Source organism: Tetranychus urticae, chromosome 1 (genome assembly GCF_039701765.1).
Source record: "Tetranychus urticae isolate SD_2017Ah chromosome 1, NJAU_TeUrti_SD_1.0, whole genome shotgun sequence".
Taxonomy (NCBI): domain Eukaryota; kingdom Metazoa; phylum Arthropoda; class Arachnida; order Trombidiformes; family Tetranychidae; genus Tetranychus; species Tetranychus urticae.
In genome coordinates, this window is record NC_142958.1 from 7,513,849 (window position 1) to 7,536,350 (window position 22,502).

Sequence of the window (22,502 nt, forward strand, 5' to 3'; positions counted from 1 at the left end):
TGTGTTTTATGGTGAAAAAATGTAAGCAATTTGTTTAATTAAGTAAGATTAATCTTTAATAAATGCAGAAATAATTTAATGTTGTTGATATGATTAAATAAAATCAATTGGTAGTGTTTTATTAGATTAAAAGTACAGAAGAGATGAAAGTGGTTGGCGATACTGGCGCATATTTTCGTTATTATGAGTCGGAAATGAATGAAGAATGGATTTGCTTTGTTTTAATGAATTTCAATGATTTTTCAATGATTTTGCGATAAATGTAAGTTTTCAATTTCACAATTTATATTCCCATATTATGCAATGAGCATGTTGGCTTGAGTATGGATTATCTATTAAGCCTCTCTTATAACCGTTTCCTCCAGTCATCAGAAGAGCAGTTTTTAAATTGACTGAACTACTTTGCATTGAATTAACGGACCCATTAGTACCATAAATTGAAGCATTATTACTACGATGGTTGATAGAGGTTGAGGTAGTGGCCACATTGGGTTCCGAACCATGAGTTGAAGGCTTACTTCGTTTTGAATCGTACAATGAGTTAGCTGCCATTCGAGATAGTGTGGAATGAGAATCAGTTTGTTGTTGAGGTTGTTGTTGCTGTGGCATTTGTGATTGTTGGGGTTGCAGCGGCATTTGTGTTTGTTGTTGTTGTTGCTGTTGTTGCTGTTGATGTTGTTGATGTTGTTGTTGGTGTTGCTGCGGCGCCAATAGTTGTTGCTGTTGCTGTGTTAGTTGTGAGTGTTGAAACTGTTGTAATTGTTGTGGATTAACTGCTAATAGTTTATTTGTAACATTATTTGCATCTTTGGGTGAAGTATGGCCTGAACCTTGAGCTCCTGCTGGTATAGTACTGGTTGATCCATGAGATCGATGATGATTGTCCTGGTAAATGGCACTGCTTGAGGCAGACTCGGAGGTTGAGTCATCTGAGATCGTCATATTAGAGAGATCCCAGGTCATTCGAGTTGCACTAAGATTAGTTTGTCCAGAAGGTTTTTTCACCTCATCATAATCACAAACTTTCATCAGGTCTGCATAAAGTCCATAAATTGATTCAGCGTCGTCAGTTTTAGAGTCGGTTACATTTCCTTGATTTTTATCACCACCTCGCTGACCTGAAGGATTGGTTACTGGTGACAAAGTCACTCCTGGCGTTAAACTGAGTAGTATGGTTACTGGTCCAATGTGTCGATGAAGTGCGACATTCAAGCAACCAGAGACCAATGGAACTCCTTGAAGTCTCGGTAATGTTAAAGTTACTATTATTCCAACAGAAGTACCAATCCAGAGTAAACCTCGAGTGGCTAACATGGCTGTCACATGGATAGGTAAATCATTGCTAATGGGTTCATTTAATACTCGTCTAACGTTGGGAGCCACATTTAAATCTTGAAGGTGTTTGAAAGTTTCGGTGTGATATAATTTAATAATTGATGAGTTCATGAGGCTAACCCACAAACCAATACCGCAATGAGCTAATAAATTGGGCCTTGGCTCTTCCTTAGTCACAACTAGATCATCAAGTGAATCGGATGAGCCAACATTTTCAGGAACCAGGGAATAACTTTTTTCAATATTTCCACCATTAATGACCCAAATTTTAGTAGCCGAGCATGCATATACATCTTTACCGATGGGTAATAAACAGGTGACTGGTGATGAGCTGAGAGATAATACAATTGGATCTTCAAGACGATCTATTTCATAAACGGTAAGCACTCCTGACGTAAGGCCAACGTAAACATATTGGTTGAATTGTTTAATACAAGAGACTTCACCGGGTGTCTCTAAAGCTGCAATTTGACGCCATTCACCGGGAGAGTTGGCATCCACAATGATAACTCGTCCTTCCTTTAAACCGATCCAAATTAAATCTGAGGCCACCAGTTCAAGGCAGGTTACATGAGAATCACACAGTTCATAGGAATGTATGAGAGCCATTTCTGAATCATTGGTTGCCAAAGCACCCAGTTGAGACCCATTTTCATTAACATTACAAATCCACAATACGCCTGAACCAGTATCATCATATCCAGGTAATCCTTGATATAATTTGTAATAAAGAGCACAGGTAAGTTGACTGCCTTCCGTTGTTGCAAAAATTGGTAGTGACTTAACAAATAGAGGAACTCTTTGTTGAGTTATTGCATTTATATTGCCACTTGACGATGAGATATTTTCACTGACAATATCCCATGCTGGATTATTAGCTCTATCCAATGATAATTTGGCTAAACGAACATCAGTAAGCCAGTCTTTTTTAGCCTCTGGATCTGACATTTGTATGCATATTATATCTTTAAAGTTTTTAGATCGGATTCGTAATTGGAAACAACTTCGATCAATAAGAGTTATCTGATTATCTTTTCGACGAATCTCATTATGAATTTGTCGACTCAATTGTTCAACTAGTTCAAGAGATAGACCATTATATTCAAAGCGCAAAGACGATATAAGATTTTTGATCCGACTCATCATTTCCAGATCATGCATTAAATTGTTTAGATCACAATACATCCTTTCAATTGTACAATGTTGTGGAGATGTTGATGTTGGCGTTGAATCTAATAAAATGATAAAAAAATAACAATTAGAAACATGAAAATTTAACATTTAAAATTAAAATCACTGTCATTTTCATCATCTTCAATAAATCTTTAGGATGGGAATGAAAATTTGATTTAGGAATGAAATTGTAAACAAATAAGGAACTTAATTTATCAAATTAAAACATCAAAGTTTATAAAAATTTGAATGAATTGTTGAAAATTACAAAGATTGAAATAAAAAGCTTTGAAATTTGACCTAAAATTGATCAATAGGAATAATGATCATAATGAATGCAAACCTTTATCTACAGACAAAGAAAAATCAACAATAATGGTGAAAAGAAAAAATGATCAACATGATAAACAAGACAACTTCCAATCAGGTCAAGTTTTGGATGTTAAAAGGATAAAATGTAATATTAATTGTGAACAAAATAATGATAATTGGTTACGCTTTTCGAGTGTATCTGACAATCAAAAGAGTAAACAAAAGTTTCATTTGAATTCCCTTTGATTAAACTGAAAGACATAATACGATCTTCAACCTTTACACTTCCCTATCATGAATGGCTCAGAAATTGTATCATTTTTTAAATTGCCTTTTACAGAAGACATAATAATACTAGAAAAGATCTAGATAATAAATATAATCATCATAATTACAACCACAATCATCAGCATCAATACCATCATTTCAATGCAATTTTAGTTTGTGCTTTAGCAGCTCATCATTCAGCAATTCATGATAAATCTGGGTGACATTGATTACAGGTAACAAAAGTAATTGATTACTCAATTTAAACTTTTTATCAAAATGAAAAAATAAATTTCTATTTTTTCTGTTAACTTGAAATATCGACAATGAAAAGGCCCAGCAAACTGAACAAAGGAAAGGACAATTCATTGAATTTCCCGCTAGATTTTTTCTGTGAATCAAAGCTTTAAGGTTAACAATTACAAGATAATTATTTGATAATAGCAGGCATTATTTATAACAACCAGTAAATGCAAAATAAAAGTTGATTTTTAGGATTGAGTTAAATGTTGAGCTTAAGTGAGGGAAAACATTACTCGTCTGTTGGCAAAGCAATCAATCTAAATTAATTCTGGCTACTTGTAAGGTTAAAAATGATTTAAACTTGAAATAAATATTTTGAAAGATTCAAAAGCACACAGCAAAATATTACTTTTTAAGTGTACAAAATGATAAATTATCATGTTACTTGGAGATTTATCATGTAAGATTCAGGTTGTTAGGTGAATTACTATTGTTATCAATAGTTTATTTGAAATTGAATTTTATCAAGATATTTCTTGTTTTACAAGTTAATTTTGATTCTGAAAAGGGTTGAAAAATAGATAGAAATCAATTGATCAGTTACAGCTTGATTAAAGTTGAGTAATTTTGAAAAATTTACTGATTGAAACTAATTTAAATGATGTATAAATTAAATGAAATTTATTGGGGTCAGACTATGGTTAAGAAGCTCTCATTTACCTGTAAATAATCAGAAACTGATGAACGTGAAAAAAATGAGCTTACAATGAATGTGAATGAAAGAATCTAATCAAGTAATTGGGTTAATAAACAATATAATAATTTTCAGTGAAAATTGGTTTTTATTTATGAGCAAAAATGAAGATGGTCATTGTTATTCAGTTTTACCTGACGATTGAATTAGTAAAGATAATAATGGTGAAAAATGTAACAGTTTCTTGAAATAATGTAAAATGATGCTTAACCTAAATTCCTAGTAATAAGTCTGTTTAAAGTTAAATATTAACTAAATATCTAACCTCATTGTAATCATTGAATTACATGTCAAATTTTATGAAAATCAAGTAATGGCTGATTGTAATATGAAAACCAGTTTTCTGTTGCAATCATTTAAATCAACATCAAAAGTCATTATGTTAATTTAGTGCAACAAAAGTCAGCTGATTGAAAGCTTTAACCAGTCGATTGATGAAAAGAGAGCCAGAAAAGGCAGAAACAATCAGATAAGTTAAATTAGAAGCGCATTTAAAACTAAATCAATTAATATTCAAAATAAAAATTTTGATGAGTTAATATTGAGGTTGTTGTAGGATAATGAAACAAGTCATTAATATCATTCCGTGTTAATTGTATTGAGATCGTTTAATTGACTTCAATCTTAATTAAATTATAAACCAATTGTGAACTCAATATTTGCTGTCAATGATATTTTATATGAAATGAGCAAAAATATTTGAATTGAAACTCAAGTTTTAATACAGATTAATAGTTGGATCATTTTTATCCAGATTATTGGTTAATCTGTGAAGTGATATTTTAACACTAACAATTTAGCTAAACAGATTATCTGTGAAACAATGAATCAAGAGTGAAATAAAATCAGGGTAACACCTGAAGGGTCAAGAATGACAAGAATAATTTAGAGTTTCAAGTTGAAACATTGTAACTAGCATTAAGGTTGATGACAAAGAATTGTCCAGGTATAGTGTTTGGTAGTTAACTAGAGCAATTCAACTTAATTAGGTGATAACGCTTAACGAACAAGGTGAAAAAAATCAATCAACAAGACAAAATAACGATTCAGGGTGTGTTTCAGGAGGGTTTCATCCCTCAGGTGATTATAAAGACTTGTTTAGGAGATGAAGAAGGAATAAAAATATGAAAAGATGAGAAAGATAAAAACATCAAACTTCTCAATTTATTCAAACAATTAACATTCCATGATCAATATATCTTTGGTGGGTTTAATGAAACTTTCGATCAGATTGAGTGAGAATGGGAAAAGGATACAATCTTGAGTTTGGATGAAATGCAACAGATAATCATGATTATTTTTTGGCAACAAATAAAACATTAACCAAAAATAATGATCATAATTGGTCAGAATAGTTGATAAAGAGCTTGAATGAAATGTTCAACTTTTTACTTGTGGCATCAATAAAATGCAGATCAACTTTTTTGCAATTTAATAATAAGAATAAATGAATTAAACTGAATTTATCAAATATTAATTCAAATGCAATTTATTCATCACAAGACAAAATTGATGTGACAATAAGTAAGTTGATGAGAGATTGTTTAAGATTCAATCAATCATGATTGTTGAAATAATAGCTATCATAATGATTTAATGGACGGAAAAAAACAATGCATTTGATGATTTTGAAAGATAAGTTCAGTGATAGCTCAAAGTGTTGAATATCAGCTTGGTAAAGAGTTTATAGTCTATTGGAAAGGAAAGCATCATGAAAGTAATGGTCAAGGTGATGAAGCGATTTGAAACAACTGGACAAGAGGATAAAAGGTTTGAAATAAAGTTAGAGGTGAAAGAAAATTTACTTGAAAAGATATTGATTATGCAGGGAATGAAAAGATGTTCATAGCATGAATTAAGTTCCGTCAGCAGTCAACTGTCATGTTGTATTGTAAACATACGAACACGCGCAAAAAGCAACAGAACTTTATTCATGATAAATTCGTTTAACCGTGATCACCATAATCAGGTTTTTAATGTTCAGTAAGCATTAAACTTTTCAAAGAGAGGTACAGAGTTAATAAAATTAACAGCAACAAACATGATGACAAAACAATTGGGTCAAAGAATCAATTGTCAATGAGATTTAAAATTACTGTGAATGAAATAGCAAAAATTTTGGCTTCCAACAATAGGAAAAAATTGTGGAAGTTTCAGAAGTTACCGAAAATGATGACATGAGTAATGACTAATAAAATGAATGGACATGAAACTCACGAAAGTAAACAAAGGATTGGAAGCATTTTATGAGGTAAAAATATGATTTCAGGTAAGAGTGGAGTTCATGTTCAACGTAGTGTTGCGAGATGGATGAAGATGCATAAAAGTTCAGAGCAACATTAAAATTAATGCAATTTCATGGAAATGCATGGAAGCATAAAAAACGGAAATTATTCAAAGTATTGACAATTGGAAAAGATAAATCGTAAGAAAAATTAATATCATTTAGGAATGTAAAACATTGGTTGAAGATGGTGCCAAGCATAAGTTTACATCTTCAATTGAAATGCATTTCAACGAGAGACTGAATGGTTCAAAGGACTATCGATTAACCATTAAATCGTTCACCTAGTATTTTGTTCAACTCAAACAAAACGTGTCTCACTCAAATAATCATTTAGTGCTCTTTGTTTCTCATTTTTTTCATCTCCAAAAACATCATTAACATCATCGTTTTTTTAACTATTGCAAGGAAATGAGTTGAGTAATGAGCGGCAAGAGAGTGAAAGGTAGGTCGAATACAATCAAAGGTAAGATCCAGAAAGAGAGACTCGTGATCGATTGTAAGAAAATGATGATAATGATGATGAAAATGGCGATGTTGATGGTTTAAAAGTAGACTTACTCTTCAAGTCTCTGAAGGAATCTCACGGCTTGGTTTTACTATTATCATTATGGCTTTAGTTAAATGTTATTATAACCTATTCCACATGAGATTTTGAGTAAGGAAGAGAAATGATTTTTACATCATGGAATTGCAGATGAAAATGGAGATAAAATATTGATTTGCTCGGATTAAAATTACAGTTTTATCTTGGCTAATCATCAATTCTGCCAGGTTAAAGGTATCTCATGTATTCCTGAGGAGGGATAATCATGTTAATAGAAAGGGATAAAATAAATAAGATTATTGGTAATCATTCTTCATTACAATGATTTTATTTGCAGATTTATGGACCATGTTTTATCATTGACCTGAGTTTTATCAAGTGAAAAGGAAAAGATTCAAAACTTTTTCATGTTCACTTCATGGTTAGAGTGATAGGTAGTAATAAAGAGTTTGGGAATTCACTATCGATCTGGATAAAAACAATTGTCAATTGATTGACGTGACTAGTTTGTGAAGATGAATGAAATTGATCAATGAAAATGAAGATTGATGCTGAGAAAGAAAAGGTTTAACATCAATTTTAAAAAAACCCAAAAATCGATTATCTCATTGAAGGAGAGTTAAAAGTGAAAGTCAACAAATTGATTATAATTGAAATAATTGAAATACATGAAAGAAACACCAGATCAATGGGAATGACCATTACAATGATTATCATGACAAGGGTAACTTCAAATATTAACATGAGATTTAATATGTTCAATTATAAATAATTTTGAAAATACTGATGAGAAGAAGGAAGAAGATTAAGTAAATAATGAAACCCTTTTCCCAAACTAGTCACGATTAAATTACAAGATATAAGGCAATTTGAAATTCAAAGTTAATCAAAGCATCCATTCAACTAGAGTTAACATTAACAACCAAATGAGAAGCAAGTAATTAAAAAATGTTTGATCAATAGAGATAATTTAGAAGCTGATTGAAAGAAACAAAACATTTGATTGTAAACAAATTGACAGTCGAGCTGAATATAGCTGTTGAAATGACAGATGAAAATGAAAGTTGACCAAAAAATAGACCAACATGAATCGAGTTAAAAACAATGAAACCTGTTAATATTGAATTATGACGGATTAACATTTCATGTAATAACGAGCAAGTTGCTAAAAAATGAAAGCAAATTATTTTTCTTGGTCATCAAAGGTTTAAAAAAGTGAAGACAGAAACAATTGTTTAATCTGTTTGAGCGTTTCAATCAAAACCCTTCCAGATCAAATTAATAAGCTCAGGTCATTTGCTTGAAAATAGATTAGGAAGAAGAAAACAAATGATATTGTTGAATAAGTGGCCTGATCACACCCTTTTATCAAGTTGCTTTTTTATTCATAAAGCAAGGAAAAAAATGTATCACAAAAAGTAATGGAAGCAAAATAAGCCTTAATCATAACCACAAATCAAGCTAATCCATCAATAACATGTAAGCCTCTAGGGTAATTGAAATAATAAGGTTATAGTTGGTATTATTATCATCGTTTAAGAATGCATGTAAAAATATATTGAAGAAGAAAATAGTTGAAAGAATTTAGTTTTAGATATTGAAATCTGAAAGGCTAAAAATCATAATTCTGAATCTTGATAGTACTGATTATATACCTTGTAAAACATGTTACAATTAACCATCAAATTCAATTATTAGGTTATAAGATCAGATGGAGAAAAAAAGAAAGGAGAAATAAAAGTAAAATCATTTCAATCATTTATCATAAGTTATTTTTATACCTTTTTTATGATTATTTCACCATTAATCTTATTAAATAATAAAATTAAATGAGTTATGGACTGGAAATTTTATATCTCTCTTTATCAACTAATATTCAAATTTATATTAAGGCTAAAACTGATTAAGGTTCATTTGGTAGGAAAATTAATTTAATGGTAAAAAAGCCATTGTCGCAATAATTATTTTAGATGTTGATTGTTGATCATCAACATGATATTAAGCTGAATTATCTGATTAATTAGGCATAAATAATTATATGAAGTCTGTTTCAAGAATGTTTCATGCATTTTGTTTACTCAAGTCACAGTTAACAAGTTAATAGCATTGAGTATAACCCTTAATTATAAAATAAAAGACTTAAATGTCAAATGAAATTACAGCTTTCAACTGAAATTGAGAGGTAAAAAAAGTCATTTTAGGTTGAAAAGAGTAACAAAAAAGTTGCTTTTTTGGCCCTTGAAATGAATTCAAGGTATCGAAGGATCATTGATCATTATTGAGCAATTTGACTGTCTTATAACATTGTTCATGAATCATGATGTAAAAATGATGAGCATTGGGATACTTTGTTTATAATTGCTAACAATTTGACTTTAGATTAAATATGATGGACAAAACAATAAAATTGTAGGAGTCATCATTTTATCAATAGATGTCAAGGTGTATAGTGAACATTGATTCATTGAACAAACAATGTTAACAAGTTGCATGAATAATAGTCTAAGATTATTCAGCAATGATTGTTGTAAAAAGATAACAACTTAAGAGTCAATGCATTTCAAGAAAAACAGGAAAGCTGTAAGGGAAACTGATTCATCAAAATATTCATGATTAATACATAGAAATAGTAATCATCATGGTTATCAACTGGGTAATGATTGAAGTTTTGTAAGTCAAACATGATAACTTAATAATTTGCTCAGTCAACATGCACAACTGGTCAAGATTTTTAAATTGGACTCATTAGCATATACAATAACAAGTTTAGTAATTGTCATCAATTTAATGTTTCCATTTAAAAAGTTAAAGTTGGTTGAAATGATAATGACAATAGTCTGAGAATCGCAATTGAATATTTTGATAACAAGGTAATTAATTTTAAAGGTGGTAAAGTTAATTAATTCAACAATTTAAGGTTTATAAAGGGCCGAGACAAGAGATGATAACAATAGGAGGTAATAAAAGGTGGCAACTCATCAAATGAAAGCTTGCATTAACAATTTAAAATATCAAATTAGGTTGAAGCTATTAAGATGAGGTTTAGGATAAAGCCAGAGAAATGATAAACTAGCAATTAATAAACAAACACTTCAATGTGTCACTTGGGTTGAAAAGTGTCGCACTGAAAAACACTGTTTACCTTTTTCAATAGACTAAATGATGATTGAAAAAAATGAACATTATGAATGAATTTCAAGTCATGGTGTGAACAGAGGAGGATAATGATGATGAGAAAAATGAAAGTAATACTGTTAATTATATCCATTTATTGTTGCACAAAAATTATACAGCAAAGTATATTGCTATAACTTATCATGTCTTTGATTGAAAATAAGGTTGGAATAAAGGTGACTTCATTAACCGTTATTATTACAGAAATGGCAAAATAAAATGAATTTTGTGTTGAAAAAAGAAGAAGAAAAATTAAGATTTGGATCATCAGTGACACACCTAATGAAATACTTCAAAGGTAAGTTACATGAGAAGATGATAGATAAGGTAAGCAATTTTCTTGTTGAATTTTGTATCCACGAAATGGTCTCATTGTAAGTAAAATGAGCATTTTGTGTTCAACAAAAACATGATATAAAAATGAGATGCAAAACTTGATATCAAATGAGCAAATTAATTAAGATACCTTTGCTTTAAGGTGAGAAAGTTTAACCCAAGGTTAGATTGAAAAGGCAATAAGTGGTAGGGAAAAGTTTATGGTTTTATCAAATATGTAATAAAAAATAGTTTGGGTGAAAGTTTGAGGTTTCATGAAGGTAACTCAAGATGTCAATGTGATCAATTAAAACATTTCATGTGTTGATGCATAGGTACAATGGAAATGTATTTAATATTCAGAATCAGGTTTTTTTTAATGATATTTACCAAAATGTAACCTGAACAAAATGATTATATGGAAGCGTAATAATGCGATTTTAGGCATACATTGAGCCCCTAAAATGAGTTGATATGTAAAACAGTTTAGTTTAACAAATTTCAAGGTAAAAAAGGTAAAAAGTTGAATAAATGAATACTAAGTGGATATAATTCTTACAAACTGAACACTTTGAAATCATCAGTCCAAATGTTTCACACCAATATTGCTTTACCGCTTCTTGTCTCTAAATAATGACAGTTTACTATCTCATTGATTAAAAGTGACCCAAAAATGAGTCTAAAAATGAGCGTAAAATTAAAATTAGTTGATTGTAATTGAAAGGATAAACTTATAAAGTTACAAATGCTGAAAAAAACATGTCAACTATAATTGATATCTCTATATGAGTTTGTAATTGTTTAGGTAAAATTGTAATCCGTTAAGATTGTAATGAATAAATTAGCAATTAAAAAGTTATCAGATAAAAATATCATATTTTATAGCAATTTTTCCAGTAATGACACTCGATTTTCACCAGCATTGATACAGTTAAGGTTTGGTAAGATTAGCATTGAAAGCAGATCTTATTGGGAAGATATGAAAATAAAGCAAATTAAGTTGATGATGAAAGTTAATTAAGTTTGAAATGAACGTAAATAACAGATGAAAGGGTGCGATGGGAATTGTAATACTAATAGTGATACCTGAAAAAACTGTGAAATTAAGTTGAAAGTTTTGAGCGGCTTAAGGCTACAGAAGTAAATAATATCGAGAAAATAAACAATGAGAAATGCAATTATGAGTAAAAATACTCTGAATGTATGTCAATTCAATTTGTGCTGGTGAAATATATCTATTCAGTTAAGTCTAATATAAATGTCATTGGCTGAGAAATTCAAGTTTAATTTTAAGTCAACCTTTTGAATTTATGATATCATAAAATTACAGTTAGACAGAGTTTTCAAGTGAAATATGAAAACAACAGGCACAATTTGGATAGGGTTTAGGATGATCGAGATGAAAACAATATTAATGGGAAAAAGTGCATCAATTATCTCATGCTTTTACTCTCTTCCTCAATGTTACTGTTTGAGTTACGCTTGAAAAGAGAGAGAAAGGTTGGTGACAAACCCTCAGGACTGGTTCCTTTTAAACACACACACACACAGTTAAACACCTTGCAAAACCTCAAACAGATTACAACTGATTATGAAGATGAGACGACAGTTAAACAATTACATCAATTGAGTGGCCGTAAAAACAGGTAAATGGTAGACTAAACGATAAGCCAAAAACAGTTAATAGACGGGATCAATATGAGCATTTTAGGCTAGCAAAAGATGCGTATAAACATTATGCCCACATTAAATTATCATTAATTTGTGTTATATTTAAAAGTTAATTTTTCAGGACATTCAAATGAAAACACATAAACATGTAAACACATTAAACGCGTGTGCGTGCATTGAATGAAAGCATGAAGCTCAAGTAAATTGAAGGTAAAGAGATTTTTGTTTGCAAAAAAAGTTCAACACTTGCATCAATTGTCACTGAATTCAATAAAGATTTGGATCTTTGAGAGAGAGAAAAAAACTTTCAGAAAATTAGTGAAATCAAAAGTGTTAACAGTTCTCATGGATGGAAAAGAGTGAAACATTTTAAGGTGAAACAGATCAAGTGCTAGGAGTAATGATCTGTAATGAGTGATGATGTAAATCCACAGATATTAGCACTTAAGATTAAATTGAAGGCTATTTTCGTTCATTTCATGATGTTCAGTAATGACAGAAACTGGTCGTTTTATTTGCAAATGTTACCTACCACGCAAAAAGCATTAAAAACACGGAAGAAGCGAAAGATAAAAAACATTGACCAACATAGTACCATTAAACTTGTGATTGTACTGAAAAAGGGTGAAACGAGTTGCGATATAAAACTGGATATTTGAATTATTAACCGGTTCTTGCTTTCCAGATGTTAATGATTTTTACACTTTCGTTAACAAATTGATACGCTATTTATGAACTTTAGTAAACAATGATAACAATACTGAGCACAATATTGAAATATCAGCTTAAATTGTTTAATTGATCAAAGTTTAGGATCAGTTGAAGATTAGCAAATGAACATTTTGAGAGGAACAAGTAAAACAATGCAAAGGTTCAACTGACAGTAGCATAATTGTTTAGACGCTAGTTTTAAGTAAATTGTTTGAAATGAAACCCTGGTGAAAGCAAGCCTGATAAACTCAATGATGGTTAAATAAGCGGTTAACTGAAAGAAAGAAATTGAATGAGTGTAAAACTTTCCAAGATTAGATTATTTTGAATAAACAATCATGAAAAGGGAACAATAATCACTTGAGACGGAAAATTGGTAAAAACTCATAAATATGTCTTTTCAGTTTCTTTGCGGTTTGTTTTGTACATGATGAAGAGGAAGATGAAATGATGAGAAAAATGGAAAGGTATTTGAGAGAGAGAAGAAAATGAAATTGTTAATTGTTTTGCACCCAGAATGTTTACCGGAAAAGGTTAGAATATAAAAAAAAGAAAACATTAAGGATGAATAAAAATGATGATTGTTACCAGACATGCATCTTTTGTTTATGGCATGGTGAGGTTAAAGGATGAAACAATGACTAATTTGATGATTAGCTTCATAGACTAGATAATAACACCGATTAATGGTGGTTGGAATTGAATATTATAAATATACTAATTGCAGCATTTAATGAAAACTAATAAAGCACGGTAAAGAGTGGAATAATGGCGACTTAATGATGAATGATTGGTTAAAGGGAAGAAAAATAAGCCTAAAGATGAGCTTTTTTGTTCATTTTTTGTTCAAATGGTTGGTTGAAATTAATATAACTGATAACGAGGATAAATTAAATTGAAAGATACAATGAGAAAAATGATTTTCTGTTGAGCAACATGTTTTTTTTCCTGGATTTTTATAACGATATTATAGTCTTCAATCAAATAGCTGAGAAATAATCAAAGAAATGAATGACAAAGGATTGCCAAGTTATGATATAATGTTTTTTGATGGGAAGACGATTGATGAAAATTGATAAAAAATTTGATAACAAAAGTTTCAAGTTTGTTCATCATTATCGTCATCATCATTTTGTTTAACTCATAATCAACCTGAGGGCTCGTCACCAAGGTTGAAGGATTCTTTTAGAGGATTAATCAAAAAATCGTGAGACAATACAAAATGGGTCAGGTCAATTTAACGGTCCACACGGATACTCGATATTATTTTGACAGATTATCAGGAAAGAGAAGTTAATGAAAAAGTGCAAGAAAAGGTAATGATAATAAATGTAATGTATATATATAAATGTATAAATAAATAAGTATGAAATGCTCAAGTTTAAGTTGAAAAAAAAGAGAGTCAAGAGGCATGAGAAAGAGTAGTTAAGAGCGATATGCTCAAGTTTTTGGGATGACTTTCTCATAACACTCTCTCATCTATGTTATATTAGATCTGAAAGAATGATGTACAAGTGAAAATGGAATGAGCATGAAGCTAATTGAGTCAGAAAAGTGATAAAAGTCTTTTATAAATTAGTAACGTATAAACAATTTGATTGAGAATAAAATGTAGGGTGTTAGAAGAGGAGGAAACAGGTTAAGATAATATTTTGTTAAAAAAAAGTAAGTGTTGATTGAAAGAGAAGGAGAAGATGAATGAAGATTACGATGATGATGATGAAAATAGACGGCATTTTTATGATTAAATTTAAGTTAACTAACCTTTGGTCCGTAAGACTGAGTTTGCCATAAGATTGTCGGTTGCTGGTTTAACATCATCTATTACATCCACATCTTGAAGAGATGCTTGGAATTTTAACCTATTTGAAGGAACACTGACACACACAAGCATATCATTGAGAAGGTAAAGCTTTCGGCATTTTGTTTTCAACACTAGGCCCGTGCTTGCATCAAGGTCAAGAACATAAACGGAATCCATTCGGAGAAGGTAACGATTGGAGGAGGTTGTCGTTGAATTTGAAAGATAATCTTTGAGAAGTTGTTTAACAGCGAAATGTCTTTCCGAGTCGCGTTTTCTTTCATTTAGACGGTCAGCCAGAGATTCAAGTTGAGTCAGGGCTAATTGGAGGGACATGCGATCAGGATGATCGGCTGGTGTATGTTTAAGTAGATCATCTAGGAGAAGGATAAATTGTGGAAATCTTTGAACTGGTTTAACCATAAGACCAAAGAAGCTCAAACGATCAGGACTAGAAGTAGCTTTGCCTTGTAAAAATTGAGCAAAAGCTGATTTTGATTTTGATGCTTTGCGAGCAGTTTCCATTGCATTGGTAAAGTTATTGATAAATTCAGAATAAATATCCAAAACCATAGATTTGGAAAAGGAATTGATGAAAACATCACCAATTTTCTCCTTTTCATCCCATTCACGGACACATTGACTCAAAGCAATGCCAAAAATGGTATGACACTGTAAAATTTGTTCGACCCGGTAAAAAATGATATTAATCTTGTTTTGACTCAAAATAGGTGGTGTAGCTTCTTCCATGGGTTTCTTAAATTCATCTATCAAACGGTGTAGAGAATTAATATAGGAATTTTCTGAATCCACTATGGAACCAACAATGTAACGCCGTTTAATTTGCTCTTGGGTTAATCCACTAGGAGGTATATAGGGCAAACATAATGGTGGTCGCTGTCTTTTAGATAGTTTAACATCCATATAAGCACTTTCCTCCTCGTTACTAAGAGTAGGTGAATTTTTTTTACGAGTTGAAAACCAACGTGTAAACGATGAAGATGATGAGGTACCTGAAAGTGTTTTCTTGCTTCCCTTTTTCTTCCAACTTTGAAGGCTTAACGTGTCTGCGTATTGAGCTCTCAGTGAGGAAAGAGTCATAAAATCAACCTCCTCATAAATATTCTCCTCTGCTCGGGCTCTATGAGAATCATCATACAGCATGTACAGTGGTTCTCGGTAGATCGGCTGTTGGATAACATTTGACGTGGTCTTGGTCTTCTTCCAATTGTTATAGGAAAGTGAAGCGGAGTCTTGGAGCACAAGGTTAGACCTGACAGTGGGTTGTGAGGTTGTTGCATCGGTAATATCAATGCTGGTAGAGGCCATTTTGGTGTCTTTAGATTCCTCATCAACTAAATAATCACAAGAACATAAGAGAGTTGAATTATTAACACTAGGTTAATTGTCATTAATCTTTTAAATAACAGTTAAATACCCAAATAGCCACTTAGTTGTCTATTCACAAGCTCAAATCAGAAGACAAAAAATTGGCTCGCTAAAGCTGGCTAAACTACAGAAAAAAAAGCGAGGCTTGGCTGGCTAACTGAATAAAGAAAGAGAGAAAAGATAAAAGAGAAAAAACTAACACAAATATTCTTAAATATAGTGGCATCTAATGGCGAAGAAAGGAATTAAAATGACCAAACCTTATCAAATTCAATATAAAAACATCACTCAATGTCGGAATCATTCATTACTGTTAATATTTTCATCTTTTAACCAATCAATAAATTTACAATTAAACTTAAAAAAGTAATTTTACAATGAAATATTAATGAGAGAAAATAAATTTTTATTTGGCTTGTTTGAACAAAAAATGACATTGAAAATGTATGAACCACATTAAGAAAGGCTGAAAATGCAAGTAAAATCGCATTATTGATTTTCCTGTTAATTTCAGTTTTGATTTCCAATCATAATCTTTAACAGATTTAACAGATTTAATTTCAATTTAGTAAATCAATCCATAAACAATATTAACACAACTGTTAAGTTAATAACTGTCAGGGAATCGAATGCAAAATATTGGCCTGAAAATCAACTCATTACAAGAATGACTTTTCTCGTCTTTTGACTGCCATAGAGCGTCGAGGATTACTGTTATCCAGACCAACCAGTCATTGGTGACGGACTCGGATATGGTGCTGGAGCTGGTGCAGGAACATGAATCTCTTGAATTGCTAGAAATAAAAACCAAATAAAAAGTCGATTAGCTAAACATGAAACAATTCACTTCAAACAATTCAAAATATAACTTGAAATAGTCCAGTTTCAACCCAAAATTTCCGAGTAAAAATCTCAAGCAATAAAACCAGAAATTTGGGTTTCTCAAAATACCTAAACTTGGTACCAGATTCATTTTGATTTTTTGATTTTTCAATTTAATCTAAATTCCCTTCTAATGATAAATAACTTGTTAATTTGATGATGAATACTCACTAATAAACATTAACTTACCAATAAATTTAGTCCTTGGTTTTGATTGAGACGGAGGTGGCATTGGTGCTGGAGCTGGACTTGGTACTTGAACAATTTTGGGTACTTCAACAGCTATGTACTTAATAATGGGTTTCAAAGGTGGACATGAACATTGTTGTTGCATATAAGATGATTGGCCGCTGTAACCGTTCATTAACAACGTTTGTCTAGGAAACAAAATTGTAATTAAAACAATTAAGTTGAGGAAAAGTGAACACTTAGTAACCATTTTATCAATCATACCAAATTAACTAAATTGTAGCAACACTTGACGATTGTAAATGAGAGTCGAGTAAAAATATGTATCAACAGCAACTTTCAACTTTCTCCAGTTTAACAGTAATTAATAAATTGCAATTGACAAATTTAGAAGAATCAAATTGTACAAATTTATGTTCTATTAATTTTTAATTGTTAACAACAAGAATCAAGATGATTACAATCCAAATCCTTTATATTGAAACCATTTGAAAAACCAGAAGAAACACAAAAGATGGTGAAAATGGTTTGTAATGTAACCAAGCAAATCTCATTTGAATGGATTTACATTTTCCATTATTTAAATTATCTTAATCATGATTTGTTAATTCCTCACTAATTGCTCATCTTAAGGTTTGACAGTTTCGTCAATCAAATCCATTGAAAGTTGATCCTAAATCAATCAAAATGTAACCATTTTCATCTCTATCTTGACAGATTAATCAAACAAAATTGAATTGCTTTCATTGTCAACTCTTTATTGCTCTTTCCTTCCCAACAATCAGTGATTTATTAATTTCCTATGAAATAGGCAATAACTAATCAAGGTTAATCATTATCAAAGATCACAGTAAAATATGATAATCGTAATTGTCTGATAGCTTTTTATTTAGCCTTTTACTCGACATTTTTGTCAACCATCTTTGTAACTAATGACAATTAAACATGGTAAACCCATAATTAAATGATCGGCAACAGTTTCAATCAAATGGTTAACAATTTTGCTCCTAAACAATCACAAGATTTGTATAAATATTGAAATCATTTGCTAATTGTTTCACTTTTTCACTCCAACTTTGGGTTGAATATTGTATTTGAGTTTTGTTTTTGCCTTGTTTTAACCTCTATTCATAATGGACGATAAATCGACAGTGATTAACATTTCAGGTTCAAAATGTGTGATTAAAAAGACTGTTATCCGTAAATTGGTTGAAAATGGAGAGATTCAAGAAATTAAAACCACAATTGAGGAGATTACAGGTAAAAATTAGGAGATGAACCAACTTCTTGTTTAACCCAATCTGTGTCCTTTTAGGTGCTAATATTGATACTGCTCAACTGTTGGCTAAATTTGACCAACTCTCAGCTGATGGATTAACAGTTAAATTTGATGAGAATCAAAATGAAATAACAAAAGATGTTTCAGTTGTAAAATCGGGTGTTAAAAGTGTCAACTCTGGTCAAGATGTTAAACCAAAGATTAGTCCTGAGATTAAACCAGAAAGTAAACCCGAAAATAAAGCCGAAGTTAAAGCTAAAGTTAAACCTGAAGATAAGCCTGTGACTGTACAAGGGATTAAAGATGAAAGTGTGAGAACTGCCAATGAGTCAAAAGATTCTGGATCAACTGTTAAATCAGAAAGTGTTGACCAATTCAAACAAGATTGTCTAAGCAAACACAATCAACTGAGATCACTTCATGCAGTTGAACCATTGACCATCAATGACAAGGTAATTTGAGTTGACTAAATAACAATTGACTGTGAAATGTTAATTGTCACTTGAAACTGTTGCGGTTAAATTTTTGGGAATTTCATGGGCACCAAAAGGATACATTTTTAAGATTTTCATCCGATAATTGCTGCTATTTTTTGAGTTACCGTTAACAGTTTAACCAGTCATTAAACTAAATCAGTCTATCCTTGACTGATTTAGATTGAAAATAATGTTTCCTGCTTTTCCCACTTCATTTCCATCCTTTTTTCAATTGTGATTGTCAGTACATTTCATCTCTGACCAGCAAATCATGCTACAAGCCTGATTCATTTGATTGTCCATTGAAATTTAAATGATGAATTTGAAGAAATGGTTCGAAGAGTTTAATTGTTAAGAGAGAAATCTTAATATAGAAATGTCCTTTTTGTTGATTCAATTGTTATGAATATTAAATGCTGAGTCTAATGCTGACTAGTTATCCTTAAGTCTGATTAGACTGTAATTTTCAATGTTTAAACAATAGAATGAGTTTATTAAATTGTTACTTTTAACTAATTGTTTTTTAAGTTTATTATATTGTTTTGAATCGAAAAAGATTTAAATTTGATCAAAGGTGGTGAGCTTTCTTGTTGAGGTTAGTGTTGCTTGAAAATTGGATGGATTGAGTTGGAAACGCATTTTGTAAAAGATGAATATTTTTTATCAAAATTTAGCTTTGATTTTGATCAGGATTAACTTATAATAATTTATAAAGAAACCTGTAAACAGATATTTAATTCTGATTAAGATAACCGGTTGACTGGGTTTAACTTGACTAGGTTCAAATAAAGGCCTTAGAATCATCCTTAAGGTTGTAATCAACATATGTTTTGTCCTTATTAGTGTATAACTATGACTGGTTATTGATTTGTGATTAGCTTTGTTTTAGCTATAATAATAATCGATAAGGGAAGTTTATATTTCTAACTGGATTAAAAATTGACTAATTCATAATTGTATCGACCTTTTGTTGTCAAGCTCAATGAATTGGCTCAAGATTGGGCAAATCATCTGGCTTCAATCGGATCTTTATCACATCGACCCAAAAATGAGTTTGGTGAAAATGTATTCTGGACTTCATTGACAGCTGTAAATGGTAATTATCCATTGTTAATCATCTTATTTTCAACAGCATCTTTGTATTAATATAATTTGATTGATTAAATTGAATCTGCTTTAATCTTTCACAGGAGATAAGCCGGTTGAATCTTGGTATAGCGAAATTTCAAAGTATAATTGGGATAAAGCAGCCTTTGTCAGTGGAACTGGTAAGTCGATCATTTTCATTGATAATTAATTGTTGATATAATGTTGGTTTTGATTTGTTTTCAGGACATTTCACTCAGGTTGTTTGGAAAGGGTCAAAGGAAATTGGAATCGGCAAAGCTGTGGGTTCAAAGGGGACTTTTATTGTCTGTAATTATAAGCCAGCTGGAAATTTTATTGGAAAATTTGCAGAAAATGTTTTACCATTGAAAAAATGAGTCAATTTGGGTTCATTTGTTGGTGATTAGCTTCTAACAATGTGAGGCAAAAACAAAAAATTAATAATGATTATAGATAATTTAAACAATACTTTGGCATTTACTTGTATCTTAAGTTTGATGACAATAATCTTGATGATGTTAATGACCAATACAATACAATGTAATTCAATAGAAGTTAGGAATATTTTTGTTTCAAGATAAATGATATATCAGTTATTTATATTTATATATTTATATAATTTTGTTTCTTTTTTATCCAACCTTTTGCTGTCTAATAATAAGAGTGTTTGCAAGGAGGTCGCTCGCTAAATTAGGGGTCAGAATTGTTTTACCATGGTTATAGCCGACTTCGGATATTTCATCAAAGTTACCAAATTGGAAAGTTTTGAATTTATCTATTGGTGGTCGGATGTATGTACAGTACGAGCTGTTCTTAACTCTTTCTAATTGTCTTACACAACTAACAAAGGCAAGTCGAGATTGTATCTCAGGTAAACTTGGAACTTTAACAGGTGTAGCCCATGGGTTCCAACGTTTCCAGAGAAGCCACCAGCCACTCAGAGTATCACCATAATTGAATAGATCAGTTTCATCTTGACTACCTACGTCCACGGCGAGTGTCGTATGAGCTCCCATTACTTCTTTCATCACATCAGCAGGTAAATTATTTACATAGCCACCATCAAGTAGTAGATGACCATCAACAGGATCACAGAGTGGAGGTAAGTAGCCAGAAAGTGACATTGAAGAACGAACATAACGCCACAATGATCCATATCTATGGATTCTCATACAACTTGATGATATATCAGTTGTAATACAGAAAAATGGAAGCCACAAATCTTCGATTTGCTTTTCACCAAAAACATTGTGGATTGTTCGATTAAACGCTGCTCCTGTAAACATTGCGGTAACCGGATAAGTTAAATCAAGAATTTGCCTCCAATAAGAAGTCATTTCTAAAGCCCAATGTCGGGCTTTGTCCTTAAATTTGTTGAAGTCACTTTCTTGACAATAAAGAGCACCCATAAAGGCACCAATAGAAACACCGCCAATCATATCGATAGGTATTCCTTCTTCCAATAAGGCTTTAATCATACCAGCATGAGCTGATCCTCGGGCCCCACCTCCACCTAAAACTAATCCAACAGATCTGCCAGTCAAGAATCTTGCCAATCTAGAAAGATCAGAATGAATATCTGTAGGCTCAGATGCAACAATTGCACAATATTCTTTCATCTTGGTTGGAGATTTTTTGATAAACATTCGTTTTGGACATCGAATGTGGTGATGCCATGAACACCAAGCTCTCATGTTTAACCAGAGGACAGTATTCTCTGGAGATTTGGAAGGATTACTATGTAAAAGAACGAGTTCTTTTTGTGTTTTGAAGGCAAGCGAATCTAGCTGCTTTTCCACTCGACCAACAGTTGGTGGAGAATTGGCTAAGCCAACAACTAATATACAGTCAGCAGTGCGAATACAACGATGACTCCATGTAGTAAAAGTGCGATCACATTGATACAAAATTATACGATATTGATCTCTTTGTTCCTTTAACCAAGTGGACAACTTGTTCTCATTGGATACATCAAAAGCTCGTGGACCCAAAACCTCACGAATATAATCAGAAGAGAGTGTTATGACTGTTGCAATTGAGGTTAAGGCTTGATTAAGTTCAACACAAAAAGCTTCCAAAGGTACATCATCAGAAGCGCCAATAATAGTAACAGCTGAATAATTTTGATTTGGTCGTAAGCTAACAAATTCAGGATGTAGATAATGGTTTAACCTGAAAATCCTGTGATTTCCTGACTTTTGAAAAGACGTTCGCACTTTCCGGAGCATTTTACGTCCATAGAAAATGACTTTATCTCGTTTACGAAAACGAGGCTGCTTGGGAGGATTATTGGCAACAGGTTGTAGCCGTTTAATAGCAATCAGTACCAAATTTAATATCAAAAGAATACAAATAGCGAGTAAACCATATTCGTATTTTTCATTCAATGATCTTTCATCAAACCATACTTTGCTCATGGTTAAATATAAACGTTTATAAACAAAATAACAATATACACAAGTTGATTACTGTGTCTCCAATTATGATTAAGGTAATCAAAAACGCACAGATTTAATAACAAAGTAAATTTAGTCACGTCTCATTCATTTTTTTGTCTCCAAATACCATTGAAATCAATGGTAAACAACAAAAA

The 22,502-nt window shown here is 31.4% G+C and overlaps 4 protein-coding genes across 5 annotated transcripts; 1 reads left to right on the plus strand and 3 right to left on the minus strand.

Annotated features, from left to right (window-relative positions):
* Window positions 1–93: 93 nt before the first annotated feature.
* LOC107367352 (rho guanine nucleotide exchange factor 10) lies at window positions 94–16,094 on the minus strand. Its single transcript, XM_015935047.3, has 2 exons — window positions 14,551–16,094; window positions 94–2,567 (listed from the first exon to the last, which is right to left on the minus strand). Exons 1-2 carry the CDS (start codon window positions 15,914–15,916, stop codon window positions 277–279), a joined length of 3,657 nt encoding a protein of 1,218 aa, XP_015790533.1. The 5' UTR covers window positions 15,917–16,094; the 3' UTR covers window positions 94–276.
* A 417-nt stretch (window positions 16,095–16,511) lies between these two features.
* LOC107367309 (uncharacterized) lies at window positions 16,512–17,593 on the minus strand. Of its 2 annotated transcripts, XM_089269995.1 has the most exons (3): window positions 17,312–17,549; window positions 17,048–17,235; window positions 16,512–16,770 (listed from the first exon to the last, which is right to left on the minus strand). In XM_089269995.1, exons 2-3 carry the CDS (start codon window positions 17,220–17,222, stop codon window positions 16,691–16,693), a joined length of 255 nt encoding a protein of 84 aa, XP_089126121.1. In that variant the 5' UTR covers window positions 17,223–17,235; window positions 17,312–17,549; the 3' UTR covers window positions 16,512–16,690. The 2 variants fall into 2 exon arrangements, with proteins under 2 accessions (XP_089126121.1, XP_015790488.2); XM_015935002.3 differs by having other exon boundaries at window positions 17,048–17,593.
* Window positions 17,594–18,117: 524 nt separating this feature from the next.
* On the plus strand, window positions 18,118–20,517 carry LOC107367308 (uncharacterized). Its single transcript, XM_015935000.2, has 5 exons — window positions 18,118–18,307; window positions 18,363–18,778; window positions 19,781–19,898; window positions 19,993–20,070; window positions 20,135–20,517. Exons 1-5 carry the CDS (start codon window positions 18,181–18,183, stop codon window positions 20,284–20,286), a joined length of 891 nt encoding a protein of 296 aa, XP_015790486.2. The 5' UTR covers window positions 18,118–18,180; the 3' UTR covers window positions 20,287–20,517.
* sws (patatin like phospholipase domain containing sws) lies at window positions 20,190–22,326 on the minus strand. The gene has a single exon (XM_015934997.3). The coding sequence runs from the start codon at window positions 22,324–22,326 to the stop codon at window positions 20,542–20,544; it is 1,785 nt and encodes a 594-aa protein (XP_015790483.1). The 3' UTR covers window positions 20,190–20,541.
* Between the last annotated feature and the right edge of the window lie 176 nt (window positions 22,327–22,502).

Bases quoted from the DNA above. Each gene is read 5' to 3' on its own strand.
- LOC107367352 (XM_015935047.3), bottom strand. From the start codon at position 15,916: ATGGCCTCTACCAGCATTGATATTACCGATGCAACAACCTCACAACCC. The intron at 2,568-14,550 runs GTTAGTTAACTT...TCATTTTATTAG, and splicing joins CTCAGTCTTACGGACCAAAG to ATTCAACGCCAACATCAACA.
- LOC107367308 (XM_015935000.2), top strand. From the start codon at position 18,181: ATGGACGATAAATCGACAGTGATTAACATTTCAGGTTCAAAATGTGTG. The intron at 18,779-19,780 runs GTAATTTGAGTT...TTTGTTGTCAAG, and splicing joins CATTGACCATCAATGACAAG to CTCAATGAATTGGCTCAAGA. The intron at 19,899-19,992 runs GTAATTATCCAT...AATCTTTCACAG, and splicing joins TTCATTGACAGCTGTAAATG to GAGATAAGCCGGTTGAATCT.
- sws (XM_015934997.3), bottom strand. From the start codon at position 22,326: ATGAGCAAAGTATGGTTTGATGAAAGATCATTGAATGAAAAATACGAA.
- LOC107367309 (XM_015935002.3), bottom strand. From the start codon at position 17,309: ATGATTGATAAAATGGTTACTAAGTGTTCACTTTTCCTCAACTTAATT. The intron at 16,771-17,047 runs GTAAGTTAATGT...TTTTATTTCTAG, and splicing joins ACCAAGGACTAAATTTATTG to CAATTCAAGAGATTCATGTT.